Source organism: Nothobranchius furzeri, chromosome 4 (assembly GCF_043380555.1).
Source record: "Nothobranchius furzeri strain GRZ-AD chromosome 4, NfurGRZ-RIMD1, whole genome shotgun sequence".
Taxonomy (NCBI): domain Eukaryota; kingdom Metazoa; phylum Chordata; class Actinopteri; order Cyprinodontiformes; family Nothobranchiidae; genus Nothobranchius; species Nothobranchius furzeri.
In genome coordinates, this window is record NC_091744.1 from 66,287,679 (window position 1) to 66,301,281 (window position 13,603).

The 13,603-nt window shown below is 41.6% G+C and overlaps 1 protein-coding gene across 1 annotated transcript; it reads right to left on the bottom strand.

Annotated features, from left to right (window-relative positions):
* Window positions 1-43: 43 nt before the first annotated feature.
* slc24a1 (solute carrier family 24 member 1) lies at window positions 44-9,657 on the bottom strand. Its single transcript, XM_054733029.2, has 10 exons — window positions 9,567-9,657; window positions 8,149-9,338; window positions 6,914-6,973; window positions 6,629-6,737; window positions 5,367-5,447; window positions 3,351-3,505; window positions 2,968-3,228; window positions 2,792-2,881; window positions 2,482-2,648; window positions 44-2,398 (listed from the first exon to the last, which is right to left on the bottom strand). Exons 2-10 carry the CDS (start codon window positions 9,193-9,195, stop codon window positions 2,149-2,151), a joined length of 2,220 nt encoding a protein of 739 aa, XP_054589004.1. The 5' UTR covers window positions 9,196-9,338; window positions 9,567-9,657; the 3' UTR covers window positions 44-2,148.
* Between the last annotated feature and the right edge of the window lie 3,946 nt (window positions 9,658-13,603).

Sequence of the window (13,603 nt, forward strand, 5' to 3'; positions counted from 1 at the left end):
TGTTTTATAGGCAGCATTTGGTAAAAAACAAAAATGTGTCAGATATTAGGATCTCCACGTTAACTAGCAAAGGAGAAAACCTAACATTGGAGTCTTCTAGAAAATTATAAATCTTATCTCTCTTACTAGAGTTTCTGTGTAAAGTTCAGTTTCATTCTCTGTGGCCCCTCTGCCATTGGGTGTACCGCAGGGATCTGTATTTGGACCACTACTGTTTTCATGATATCTCCTGCCATTGGTAGTGATCCAATGCATTTATGGAATTTAATTTAATCTATGTGTCAACGATAGCCAACTTGTCCTTTTAAAGAGTTAGTTCACTGTTTTCTGCTTGTTACTGGTATATGATCAGACACACTGGGTTTCACATGCAGGGTAAACATGAAAATAGTCTTCTATGCCTATTTCCTGTATTAGCTGCTGATAGAAAATAGACGGGGAAACATTTGGATTAAAAAGGCTGGTCAGCTTTATATCACAATGTAAATTAGCATCAACAAACTCACCCATCTTGGCTTGTGAGTCGCGACTGAGAAAGGTTGTGTTTGGTTTAGAGTCCAGGAGAGAGCAGAGCACATCTGGGCTTGTAGAAGCTAATTGTTAGCATTAGCAACTCCACCACATGGCTGAACTGCTTCAGGCTTGTGCTATTTGTGAAGATAAAATAGTCAATGTTGTGTTGCTGTTAGCCAATCAGAGGCGAGATGTTTGAATATTATGAAACAAGACTAAATCCTGCCATCTTCTATTCCCCTCTCCTCTGGCTAATGTCTACTTTCTGAAACAGGAGCACAAGAGTTTTTTTCTACAAAAATTGACTCACAAGGCATTCAACTGCACTAGAGACCACTGCAAATGTATTGAAAAATGAGAGAAATTGGTCTTTAAATAACTCTAACAAAATCCTTTCTCTACTGAGAGAAGTTAAGTCATAGTTTACTCTAAATAAAACATTTTCAATCACCATGTTATTTGATCCTAATTACGCCTCTGAAGCGTTACATCCCATCTGACCAGCCCAGTGGCCTAGTGGTAGAGTGTCTGCCCTGGGACTGTGAGATCGGGGTTTGATTCCCGGTCGTCTTATACCAAAGCCTTTGAAAAATATGACCCAACTTCTCCCTGCTAACACTCAGCTTTAAGGGGTTGGATGGGGGGTTAAACCACCAAATAGTTCTCGAGCGCAGCCATCGTTACATAGGGATAGGTCAAATGCGGAGATGAATTTCACCAGTGTGTGATGATGGCTATGGGACTTTAAGTCACAAATGTTGGGAATGAAAGAGATGCTTCACTCAGTTTTGATGGTCACTTTACAGGGTGGTGAAATCTTCATTTTATCACCACAGACATCTGTCCCAGGTAAAGCCTTTTTGTTCCAGGTGGGATTTGGAAACAGTCATTCACGTTTCTACAACCTAATTTTTGGATTGCTGCAACTCCCAGTTGATAGGAGTTGGTCAAGGCTCTCTTTCATGTCTGCAACTGGTACAAAATTCTGCTGCTCAGTTTTTACCTGCAAGAAAAACTGAACATATTACTCTGGCTTCCAGTTGTTTTTAAAATCTGCAATAAATCATCAAATTGTCTGGCACCTGTACATTTGTCCGTCTCCTTCAGTCTTATGTCACCAGCTAAATCACAACTGAAACTTAGATGAGACTGAGCATTCTCAGTTGTGGTCCTAAAGCTGTAGACTGATTTTCCCATTATTCCTAGTATTAGACAGTCTTCTTGAGTGCTGGTCTTTAAATCCAGGCTGAAAACACTTTTATTTGCTGGCTTTTGGTGGGTTTCTCACACTATTATTGTAAGTTTTTCCTTTCTTGCTTTAATTGGTCCGTTTATAGTGCTTTACAGCACTTTGGTCGGCATGTTGCTTTTAAACTGCCATATAAATAAACTTTGTTATAAATTATAAAGTAGAAATTGCTCAAATATTTTTGCTAAAAGGAGCAACTATACAGTATTAAACATAATAAATGTCATTTTTATATGCAACCTCTGCTTAAGAAATGCCAAAGTGTGTAGAAAAAATACTTCAGTATTAAGGTGAGCTCTGTCCCAGACTCGTGCGATCTGAAGAGGTGCAGGGTCAACCTTTCTGCTTCAAGTCCCAGTCTGCTGAGAAAGTTTGTGTTTCCACATTCAGATGGAAACGGGGCAAACAATGATTCGATCTTCCAGCATTACGCTGAGCACCAGGAAGATGAAGTACAGGAGGAACATGGTGAAACCCAAAACCTTATTCATCTTCCATTTACAGGCTGCGATGGAGATGATGACAAAGAGGAGCATGAGGAAGAGCAGCACAATGGCACAGAAGAGCCCGTTGCTGCTGACGGCAACTGGTGCCAAACCGTGGATGGAGGAGTACATGAGCCACGGGACTGGGAGACTGGCAGTAAAATAGCACAGTAGAAACAAATCAGTCAACCACATATATATATTTTTTTGACTTATCAGACTCTAGAGGCTCACCCCATAGTGATGTCAAAGATGTTGCTGCCCACAGAACTGGAAACCGCCATGTCTCCCAGTCCTTTACGAGCAACAATCACACTGGTTATAAGATCAGGAATGGAGGTCCCTGCTGCCAGGATTGTCAGGCCCATGATCTCCTCTGAGATCCCGATTGTCTCTCCTACCTTATGAAGACAAGCAAATTCAATGTGGATTTTAAAAAAAAATGTATTTTTTAAAATAAATGAAAAAGTACCTGAATTTGGGAATCCCAAACCACTTTGTCTTTTAAGCTAAATTAATGAATCAAATCTCTGCAGAAACTGACCTGATGAGCCCACCACACCATAAGATAGGAGAAGACGGCAATCCACATGATAGATCCCAAGAACGTGATCACAAAGAACTTTCTGGATTTCTACAGTGAAAAATAATTGAACTACAAGTAGGATGTGATTTTATGTACCATAGGTGACATGCATCCACCTCCTGAAAGTCTCTCACCTGGTTACGAACATCAGGAACCGTGAGCCACAGAGGGAAGACAATTGGCAGCAACAACAGGTATGTGGCTTGCCTGCGTCGTGTATCGGGCCATTGCAAAGATAAAGGTTCGTCCTCTTTTTCTTTATCTTCATCATCTTCATCTTCATCATCATCGTCTTCTTCTTCACTGAAATCATCACTGTCATCGTCACTGTCCTCGGCCTCACTGCCTGAATCCTCTGATCCATCTGAACCACTCTGTTCTGCTGGCACATCGTCCTGAAGAGGATGAGACAACATGATGGACAAAAACCAAGAACCCACATCAGATAAGAATAAAGAACAAATGAACCAACAGCAGCACGAATCAAACAGCTGCAGCTCAGTACTTTGACTCTTACATAGACAGGTATCAAAGACTGACTTCTGGGCTTTTTCAAAGCCACCTGGACATGGATGGAGAGTACCTTCTTTTCTTCTGTTTGATCCTTCTTCTCTGTGTCTGAGTCTGGGGAAGCCTCTGGCTCTTTTGGCTCGTCCTTTTTAGATTCGTTATCTGTAAAAACGACCCCAAACATTTCCTTCAACGGCGTTGTCTTAACCATTCATCAAGGTCTCTGTAGTAATTTCAAAAGGCAGAGTGCTCTTTATGTAGAAATACTGATTTACTCTTTAAAAAATATATGTCTCTGGTTTAAATTATGTTCCTGGTTATAATTTGACATTTTTCCCTTTATTCAACATCACAGCAATAAAATTGTGGCTTTTAACTAGGAGTGCCCGATGTTAGTATTAAAATGTAATAACAGAAATTTTCTTTTTTTTTAAGGGGTGGAACTCTGAAAAAAACATTTTTATAATGTTACTAATGATTATAATCAGTTACTCTGAAATGCTCATAGACTGAACGTGAAAATAGTCTCCTACACCTATCTCCTGCATTAGCTTCTGATAGAAAATAGACAGTGAAACTCCAGGATTTGAAAAGCCTGACAGATCTACAACACACCGTCACTTAACATCCATGGGCTCTCCTGTCTGACTCACGACGGGGAATCTGTTGTAATCAAGCCCCCACAATGTGGCTCAAAAATTGAGGCCAACCCGGTAGTACCAAAAATTGCAGTTCCACCCTCATCCGCTGGGGGCTGGTGTCAGAAGCGAGCAAATCCTCATTGACTCCCATGTTAAAGATACCAATTTCACAGCAGGAATAAACATGTTTACAGCCTGGTACCAAAACATGTTTTTGGTTAGAATTATCTAGTTTACACTCATGACAACTCTGAGGGGGTGAATTTATTTCTCACTCTTCTGTTTAAGTGTATTAAAAGCCTAAAATTCTGTATAATTAATGAGCATCAGACCCACGTGACCACAGAGCTAGCTCCGTGGAAAGGCCTCAGTAGAGCCTCGGTCTGGGTTGGAAACTGCTCCAGGATTTTTAGTCTCTGTGTTTGTGTATTCTTTTTTGGATATTTTTTGTGCAATTGTTGGACAAAATGACTTGCTGTGGCATTAGTTGCACTAAGAGAGCGTCCAAGGAGTCTCCACTTCATTTTTTTCGGTAAGTAAAATTATATTTATGTATTTTAGGTCACTGCCGAGCTGAGCTTAGATTTTAACATGTACTGTTTAACCATGAAATTTAAATGTAATAGGGTAAAACCCAGTGCATTTAACATAATGCTGCACTTTAGAAAGTGGGTTGAAATATAACATGTTGGTGGAGCTGGGTTCCGACTATCGGCTTGTGGAGCTCTCGGGAGACCTCTGTTTTGAGCCACATTGTAGCCACAGCTGCCCTGGGGTGCACTGACAGAGGCAAGTCTGCCGTACACAGGTGCCACCTGTCCCTCCGAACACCACCACCACTGTGTCTACTAGAGTGTAAAACCGCTGGTCTTCTGTAGAGGATCTTCAGGACCCTTCTCTTTGTTTTACAGATTGTGGATGGGTTGTGTCTGGATCTTAAAACCTATTTGAAATTATAAAGATTGAATATCACGTTCTTCCAGATTACCCAAATGTGACCAATCATTTGCTGCTGTGGTTTCCAGACTCTGAACTCTCTCCCCGAGCCTGAGATCAGTGGACTCAGTGTTCGTCTTTAAAAAAAATGCTGAAAACTCATCTGTTCAAGCTGGCTTTTGCATGACCTTCATCACCATCCTATTCTGCTCTTTTTACCAATTCAGCCTTTCCCGGGATCCACTGATTTCCCTCTTTCGTATTCATTTTCTCTTTCTCCCTTTCCTTTCTTTTTTAATCACAATTTATTTTTGTCATTTTTATGATATTTTTGTAAATTTGTTTTTAATCTTTTTATTTGTTTAAAAAAATGTGTTCTTGTGAAGTGCCTTGTGGTTTTCTTCTTGAGAGGCGCTATATAAGAGATTGTTTCCTTTATTTCTTACCTTCAGTTTTGTCTTGAGGTTTGGTCTCTGACTTCCGTCTAGCCACACTGGTCAGACTTTCAGCTTTATCTCTGAATTTCCCTGTGAAAAAGACACAAACAAGCAGCAAAGGACTGACTCATGAAACACAGAATAAAAAGAATCACACTTGGAAAATATATGTTTTCTTCTAAAATTAAAGGTGTAGCGGAGGATCTTTTTCTTCCGGGTGGATCATCTGAACCATTGGTCCGCATAACTGTCAGTCATTCTGGTGAAGCTTTCATGCAAGGCCGTCGTCATACATGCTCGTTCCTGGGTTAGTTTTCGCTTCCTGTGCATGAGCATTCTGTCTATGTGTAGAGCGACACGCCTTCATTCCTCACCGTTCTCACCGGGTTCTTTCGAAAATGGCTGAGAGTCACAAAAGAAAAAGTGTCTTTGAAGCCTATGATAAGAAGAGAAAGGCCTCCGAAGTGAAGGAGACTCTTTTCATCAGTGGCATGTGCAGAAAGCAAAGGTTGGGCTCCCCACAGACGCCTCTGTTCCCAGTTTTTTGCTCGACAGGTAAGCTAAAGTTTGACATGCTGTTTAAAGAAATTACTGCTAGAAGTGCTGCAGCTGCTTGTGAACAAAGCATACATTTTCTCAAAACGTGGCGAGGGCGGTTCTTTCCTGAAATTCAGAAACATCCTCCTGTGATATCTTCATGTCACAAACATGTTTGGTTTGCGTTGGCTGCATGCAACAATGTGTTTATAGAGCAAGATCTGACTACAGAAGTGATCCAGAAAATAAAATCGTCATTGTCATGGATCATTTGTTCACGACAAACAGCAGACAAACTCAGATAAATTCAGATTGTTTCTGTTCGATTACCTGTAACTTTTAGAAAAAAATGTTGTTTGAGCAATCATTACGTATTTTAGCTTTATTATTTTTTGTGGCCTGACTAATATAACAAAGAATTTCCTCTACAATAAAGTTACATATAAACAGTGTCATAAAAACAACCTTTAAAGTCTCACAGAAGAATATTTCTGTCAACTGCAGCCATCATTTTGCAGACTTGTTCCTAATGTTCCACCCAGGATGAACAAACAAACTCATCTGCAGACTGAGGGAGGTATTTATCTGCTTAGTATCAATCTGGACTTAGTGATGCCTTCATACAGGACAGCTAGCTAATCCGTTCTACACTGAGAGGATGTGATACACAGAAAGTCTAAAAATGGTCCTATCATTAATCAGCAGAGTCATCATTGCAGCAGTTTGGTACTCACCCTCTCCTAGTGGGTCTAATGTATGAATCATAAGTTGGAAGATGGTGTTTCTCATGGTGCTGTTGTGTAAAGAAGCTGAACTCCCCCCTCGCTGAAGGGATGGTTTTAACTAGGGAGAAAAATGGCTGAGGTCATGACTTATTAAGTAGAAATCACTTTTAGTAGTTTCTAAATGGAGGTTGGAGGATTTTGCTAGGCCAGCTTTAGACAAAACATTATAAATATGTGGATCAAAAGCATCAGTGATTATAAAATATTATAATCTGGTCCTCACTGGTTGATTACCTTCAACCGATTCTTGTCCTCTGGAGCAGGAAGGGCATTATCTTGACTGTTCCCATTTGTCTGTGTAAAACAATGTCTTTATCAGTGATTCACTGGATTACACACCTAAGTTAAATTATAATGTGATGGACTGCATGAGGACAAATTTTAGCAACAAAAAATCACATTGGCATTTTAGAAGTCAAGCTTCAACAGAATATCCGGTTCAATGGTTTTTAAACTTTTCTTTTTCAAATTTATGTCAAAAAGACTGAAGGTGTGCAGGTAAAATCAACAAATAATGATGCTTCAGGTTAACAGAGCTGTAGTGCCTCAAAGGATTATTTTAAAGGGGCTGATCAGCTTTGGTTTGTACAGGCCTGTGGTAGCATTCAACACCAGTTCATTAAATAATTTCTGCCTCACTAACGTAAGCAGTAGCAGTGGTGCCCCAAAAGGGTTGAAAATGGGGGGTCATAGCTAACGCTAAAATATTCTTGGTCACCCCACCGGCCCCCGCAGTGAAGATCACCCCCATATCCTTTTAATAAATCACATTCATGTTCCCACAAAGCATACATTCATCTTCTTAAAGACATAAAAAGTAGTTAAATAAATATGACAAACATAAATCACTGAGGCTCAATGTTAAAAAGTATAAATCCAATAGTTTTTATAGTCCAAAACTCAGCGTTCCAGAGTTAGATGTTGAGGCACAAATGAAAGCAACTGCCAAATTAATTTAGTTTAAATTTGAAACAATAACTGAACTAACTTAGAAAATAAGACTTTTTTCTAAAATGTTTGTCTTCCTCAAATTTGAGGTAAATGTGTTGGACGCATAGGCGTTTTACGTTTTGGTGAAAAAGAATGATGGAACTATGCGACACACAGCTACAGGCTAAGAGTTACCATAGGGACCAGCCTGGGTTGCCACCCCAAAATTTTCTGAAGGGGGGGGGGGGGGGGGTCTACTGCACAATAGTAATTAACAATAGATGCAAGGTTACAGGTCAAAGCAAAGGTAGCTCTCTGGTATTAAACCATACACAGATTCCTTCTGTCGATGTTCCCCTTTACTGCTCCCTACCAGTGATGAACCATAAAAATACCAACATACTCCATCTCAAAGCATCATCCAGCTTAGCAAAAGCCTGCATATGTATAAAATACCTAAAAATAACTTAAAAGTATATAATAGAGACTCAACACTGGACCATCTGAATATAAACAAGTCGAGTCCCAGGAGTGCTTACCTTCTGGGGTTCCTCCACAGCAATAACCTTCACGATGCTCTTGTGTTTGTGGAGTTGGGCTTTGAATGTTTGCTCCAGCTGCACATTATATTTCATAAAGATGACATAAAGAGAGTAACATCCCACCAGCATCATGCTCTCCCACCACACAATGACATTGTCCAGGAAGAAGATGATCAGCAAGATGAGGTCAAGTATGTAGAAAGACACATCTCTAAAAAGTGGCCACCAGGTTAGATGGAGAACCTCTCGAGAAAACAAAGCACACATTCCAATGACAAACAAAATGTTAAAAACTGCCGAACCGACAATGGTTCCAATGCCTACGTTGCTATGGGCGATGAAGACTCCAATCAATGAGGTAAAAAGCTCAGGTGCAGAACCTCCAGCTGCCATGAAGGTGGCTCCAGCTACGTCATCAGAAATGGCTAATTTGTCTGTGATCACACCCAGTGCAGGCACAAAGAACTCATCACAGACAATGGCAAGAGACACAAACATATATGTCATCCCCAAAATGTGGAGAATCACCCATCCTCGTCTGCGATCTTCAATGGAGAAGATATCTTTGGGGTATTCACCTTTAACCGGTGGAGCTTGGCCAGGCGAAGCTGGAGTGACAGTTATAACTGGAGGAGCAGGAGCTGGGGTGGGTGTCTCTCCAGGAGGTTCAGGGGTCACATAGATGCAACGGAAAATAGTCCGATTTGTGGTTGGCGGCAGTGGTGATTCAGTGGTGGTGGATGCTGTAGTTGTATGTAAATTCTTATCTGCACTTCGAATCACACCCGTTGCTGTTGTTGTCTGATCTGTGGGCTCTAACTCAGGTGTTGCAGTGAATTGTTCCTCAAGTACCCCAGGTTCTGCTGTGGTTTCCTCAACACCCTCTGTTGAACCTTCTCTTGTATCCTCTCCGATCTGTGGCAATGGGAAAGGCTCGTACAATCGGGCACTCGTGGTAAGCTGGTAGACGGTGCAAAGGAAAACTCCAGAGAGAAGAAACAAGACTCGGCTGAGCCTCAGCCGCTTCCGTCTGGAGCAATGCATTTTCTAAAGAAGCTAGGTTGAAGTAAGCAGCATAAATGTGTTTTAGTAGAGTCCACCTGCCCCCCTCCAACAAACCAAGGAGTGATAAGAGTATCAACTTCTGTGGGATGATTCATGTCACATCATCGACTTCTTGAACAGCCCTGCCGATTGTAAATAAAAGAAAACGGTATAAAATAAAATGAACATTCAATTTAGTTCAGATTATTTATAAAAGCAGAAATGATTTAAGCTATTTCATGACTGAAAGTTGCAAAACATCTATGTTACACATGACAATGACTTTGCATTTTGGTTAAGGGCCAAACTTATTTTTTAATCAAATCCAGTGACAATGTAAACTACAGAATATTTTGCTGATACAGACTTACCAATGAGTCGGTGATCCAAAACTCAGCGTTCCAGAGTTAGATGTTGAGGCACAAATGAAAACACTTTCCAATGGACAAAGGCTTATGTAGGACATAGAACAAGTCTCCACAATGGATCAGTATAATACCCAACACCTGAGATCTTCTAAGAGGATTAGTTGCATTGTCCCAATCTCGCCTCATGTACATACCTTTGATGATTTTAATGCTTTGAATTAATTATGTTTCTTGCTGGATTTTGTGCTTGCATCTTTTATACAGAAGTATATCACATCATGCAATCATTTAGACACGGTAAAAAAAAATTGAAAAGAAAAAGATGACAGTCCAAAATAAACTAATTCATTCAGTCATGTTTATGTTGTTTATGTTTATGTATTTAGCAGACGCTTTTGTCCAAAGCGACTTACAAGTGATGATCGGCATGTTGCCCTTGAGGCTAACAACAACAATAACAACAACAACAACAACAACAAATAATTTCCAGTCAGTCGTAGGTGGCAGTGAGGCAGCATGATGAATCATGGAGAGGAGGGAACAAGGAGTGGACAGTAGAGATGGGGACAGGTGCAAGGAGGGTGCTAGTTTGGAAGATGCTCTCTGAAGAGCAGGGTCTTCAGGAGTTTCTTGAAAATTGAAAAGGAAGCCCCTGTTCTGGTAGTGCTTGGAAGGTCATTCCACATTTGTGGAACGATGCATGAGAAGAGTCTGGATTGTCCTGAGTGTGGTGTAGGCACTGCTAGCCGACGATCCTGTGATGACCGGAGCGGCCGGGCCGAGACGTACGCTGTTGCAAGAGGATTCAGGTAGATGGGAGCCGTACCATCTCGGACTTTGTATGCTAGTGTTAGCAATTTGAATTTGATGCATGCAGCTAGCGGTAGCCAGTGGAGTTCAATGAACAGAGGGGTGACGTGTGCTTTTTTTGGCTGATTGAAGACCAGACGCGCCGCTGCGTTCTGGACCATTTGAAGAGGTCTCACAGTACAGGCTGGAAGACTAGTTAGAAGGATATTGCAGTAATCGAGGAGGGAGATGACAGTAGATTGCACCAGGAGCTGGGTGGCATGTTGTATTAGGTATGGTCTGATCTTTCATATGTTATACAGCGCACAGTGGCATGAACGAGCAACAGAGGCAACATGATCTTTAAAGGTCAGGTGTTCATCAATCACAACACCCAGATTTCAAATTGCCTTTGAAGGAGCCAGAGATAGGAAGTCACTTTGGATTGAGATATTGTGCTGTATGGATGGTTTTGCTGGGATGATAAGTAGTTCAGTTTTAGAGAGGTTGAGTTGGAGATGGTGGGATTTTATCCATTTTGATATGTCAGAGAGACAGTTTGATATTCGTGCAGAGACAGTGTGGTCGTCCGGTGGAAATGACAGATAGAGCTGGGTGTCGTCTGCATAGCAGTGGTAGGAGAAGCCTTGTGATCGAATGATCTCATCCAAGGAGGTGGTGTATATGGCAAAGAGAAGAGGTTAGGACCTGTACTAGGGTACAGAGCCCTGTGAGACTCCTGTGGGAAGATGGTGCATGGTAGAAGGTTGTCCAAGCCAAGATACACTGAATGATCTTCCTGTGAGGTACAATTCAAACCATGCTTGTGCTTTCTCTGTGATGCCCATGCTAGGGACTGTGGACAAAAGGAAGCCATGGTTGACAGTGTCAAATGCTGCCGATAAGTCGAGCAGGATAAGCACTGAGGATTTGGCAGTCGCTCTAGCTTCTTTTAAGGATTCCGTCACTGCTAACAGAGCAGTTTCAGAGGAGTGGCCCTTTTTGAACCCAGATTGGTAAGGGTCAAGCAGACAGTTTTGTGAGAGAGAGAGTTATTCTGTGATCTGCTTGAAAACCACCCTTTCAATGATTCTGGACAGAAAAGGGAGGAGAGAGATAGGTCAGTAGTTCTCCACATGATTTGGAGGAAGAGATGTATTTTTTTAGCAGCGGTTTAACCTGAGCATGCTTGAGAGAGGTGGGAAATGTACCGGATGTCAGTGAAGCATTGATCACATGTGTGACTGCTGCGGCTACTGTAGGAGCAATTGGAGCAGCTTAGTCGGAATAGGGTCTAGTGGGCATCTAGTAGGGCGGCTGCACGTGAGAAGCTTGGACACACAGTTCTCAGTGAGAGGGGAAAAAGAGGAAAATGAAGCAGTAGGGCCTGAGATGGTTGGGCTAGAAGGAGTTTGTGGTAGCGAATGTTCAGGAGTGGCCAGTTGAGTAAACTGTTTGCTTATAGCTTCCACTTTGTCAGCGAAGAATGAGGCAAAGGTGTCAGCTGATAGATTGTTGGTAGGAGGCGGAGACGGAGGGTTGAGCAAAGTTTTGAATGTCAAAAATAGTTTCTGAGAGTCAGTAGAGCTGAGAATTTTGTCAGTGTGGAAGCTTTCTTTGAATCAGTGATGCTGGCAGAGAATGAGGACAGTAATTCATGAAATTTCAATTGACCAACAGGATCTTTTGTTTTGCGCCATTTCCGTTCCGCAGCTCTAAGATTCGTGTGTAGAGACAGGAGGGTATCATTTAGCCAAGGGTGCGACTGAGAGGATCTAGCAGGTCTAGTGGCTAAAGGGCACAAGTTGTTAAGACAAGAGCAGAGTGTGGAGCAGAGTGACTCGTTGGCATCATTCACTTCATAAGCAGAGAATGTGCTGGGAGATGGAAGAGTGGAGGCAACAAGAGAGGAGAAGTGGTTGGGTGCCAGATTCCGGAGATTGCGGCAGAATGAGACCATTTGGTGAGGAAGCAGTGGACCTCTCTTGTAGAGTCGAGCTGAAATGGATGAAGTAATGATCCGAAAGATGCAGCGGTGTGACAAAGATTGTGTCTACGGCACAGTTTCTGGTGAAAATGAGGTCAAGTGCTTTTCCAGCTTTGTGAGTTGGAGGGCTTTGTACTAGTTTTAGATCAAATGATGACATTAGTGATAGGAAGCCTGATGAGCTGGGATTGTCCAGGTGAATATTCATGTCTCCAAGGACCATTGTGGGACAGTCGTGCTCAGGAATGGAGGAGAGCAGGGTGTCGAGTTCATCAAGAAAGTCTCTGAGTTGACCTAGGTGGCGATATATGACAACCAAAAAGATTATTTTCGGTACAGTTACCTGGATGGCATGGTATTCAAAGGAGTTGTATTTAGTGGTGGGTAGCAACTGACTGTATATCCATTTTTTGGAAATTAACATGCCCGTCCCACCACCTCGGCCAGATGCACGTGAAGTGTGGGAGAAAGTGTGGCTAATTGAGAGAGCAGATGGGCTAGCAGTGTCACATGGTTTAATCCAGGTCTCAGTCAGAGCTAGTGCATTGAGTGACAGGTGATTTGCATATGGGGTAATGAAGTCTGCTTTGTTTACAGCTGTTTGGCAGTTCCAAAGTCCCATAGACAGGTGCGTGTCTTCGGGGGTCTTGAAGTGTGATTTTCTTTATTTTAATTTTCATTTCTGTGTGATTTATGTGGAGGGGGTGGACTGTGTACTAAGGGGGCATTCCGGAGAGCATTAGATTTAGCAAAAATGACACCTTAGTTTAGGAGAGAAAATCCAGTTTGTAGTTAATTAGGAAGATGCAAACGCCCCGGATTGCTGTGTTGAATAAATTCTATCATTTTTAATTAACCACCTCCCCCAAAAAAATAAAGAAATAAAATGTATTTAATTCAAAATCTATCACTTTTTATGATGCCATTTAATGACCATATAAGTTATCATAGACCATTTGCTGCTGCGGCCCCCAGATTCTGGAACTCTTGCCCCCTGAGCCTGGGGACTCAGTGGTCTCCTTTAAAAGCAACTGAAAACTTGCATGTTCAAGCTGGCTTTTGCCAAAGTTAAACCATACCTTCTCTTCATTCAGCTCTCTCTACCAATTCTGCCTTTCTACTGGTTACCTTTTTCTTATTAATTTTCCTTTTCCTCGTCCTTACACATTTTTTTACCCTGTTTTTGCATTTTCCGTTTCTTATATTTTTATTTTTTGTTTTTGTAATATTTATACTGAGCGGCGCTTTTTAAACGTTTATTCTT